Source organism: Buceros rhinoceros, unplaced genomic scaffold, assembly GCF_000710305.1.
Source record: "Buceros rhinoceros silvestris isolate BGI_N320 unplaced genomic scaffold, ASM71030v1 scaffold39105, whole genome shotgun sequence".
NCBI lineage: Eukaryota > Metazoa > Chordata > Aves > Bucerotiformes > Bucerotidae > Buceros > Buceros rhinoceros.
This window is the reverse complement of record NW_010415281.1, coordinates 3762-4149: the sequence shown is the minus strand read 5'-3', so window position 1 is coordinate 4149 and position 388 is coordinate 3762. Positions and strand designations below refer to the sequence as shown.

Below are 388 nucleotides of genomic sequence, written 5' to 3'. Positions count from 1 at the left end.
GCACACCCGCTCCTATGAGGACCTGACGAGTCCCGAGGACGGGGCAGCCATGGCACGGAGCCCGGAGGAGAGGCGGGGGGAGCCGGCCGAGCCCACCAGCATGGAGCAGATCAGCAAGGACTTCAGTGAGCTGAGCACGCAGCTCACAGGCATGGCCCTCGACCTGGAGGAGGAGATGAGGCAGAATAAGGAGGGGAAGCTGGAGCCATCCCCGCAGGCCGCCCGCCGTGACTCGGTGCTGTCAGGCAAGGAGGAGGAGGACGTGACCATGGATGCCTGGCGTATGCACCGGAAGCACGTCTTTGTGCTAAGCGAGGCGGGCAAGCCTGTGTACTCCCGCTACGGCTCTGAGGAGGCCCTGTCCGGCACCCTGGGAGTACTGATGGCC

The 388-nt window shown here is 66.0% G+C and overlaps 1 protein-coding gene across 2 annotated transcripts in view; it reads left to right on the top strand.

Annotated features, from left to right (window-relative positions):
- MON1A (MON1 secretory trafficking family member A) overlaps positions 1-388 on the top strand; it is a 3160-nt gene that overhangs the window by 577 nt on the left and 2195 nt on the right. The window contains exon 2 of one of the 2 annotated variants that reach the window (XM_010137376.1): positions 1-354. This exon is cut by the window's left edge and continues 21 nt beyond it. The exons of the other annotated variant lie outside the window; for it this stretch is intronic. Within the exon in view, the coding sequence (XP_010135678.1) occupies positions 1-354 (354 nt within the window). The remainder of the gene's footprint in view (positions 355-388) is intronic. 2 annotated transcript variants of the gene reach the window in all.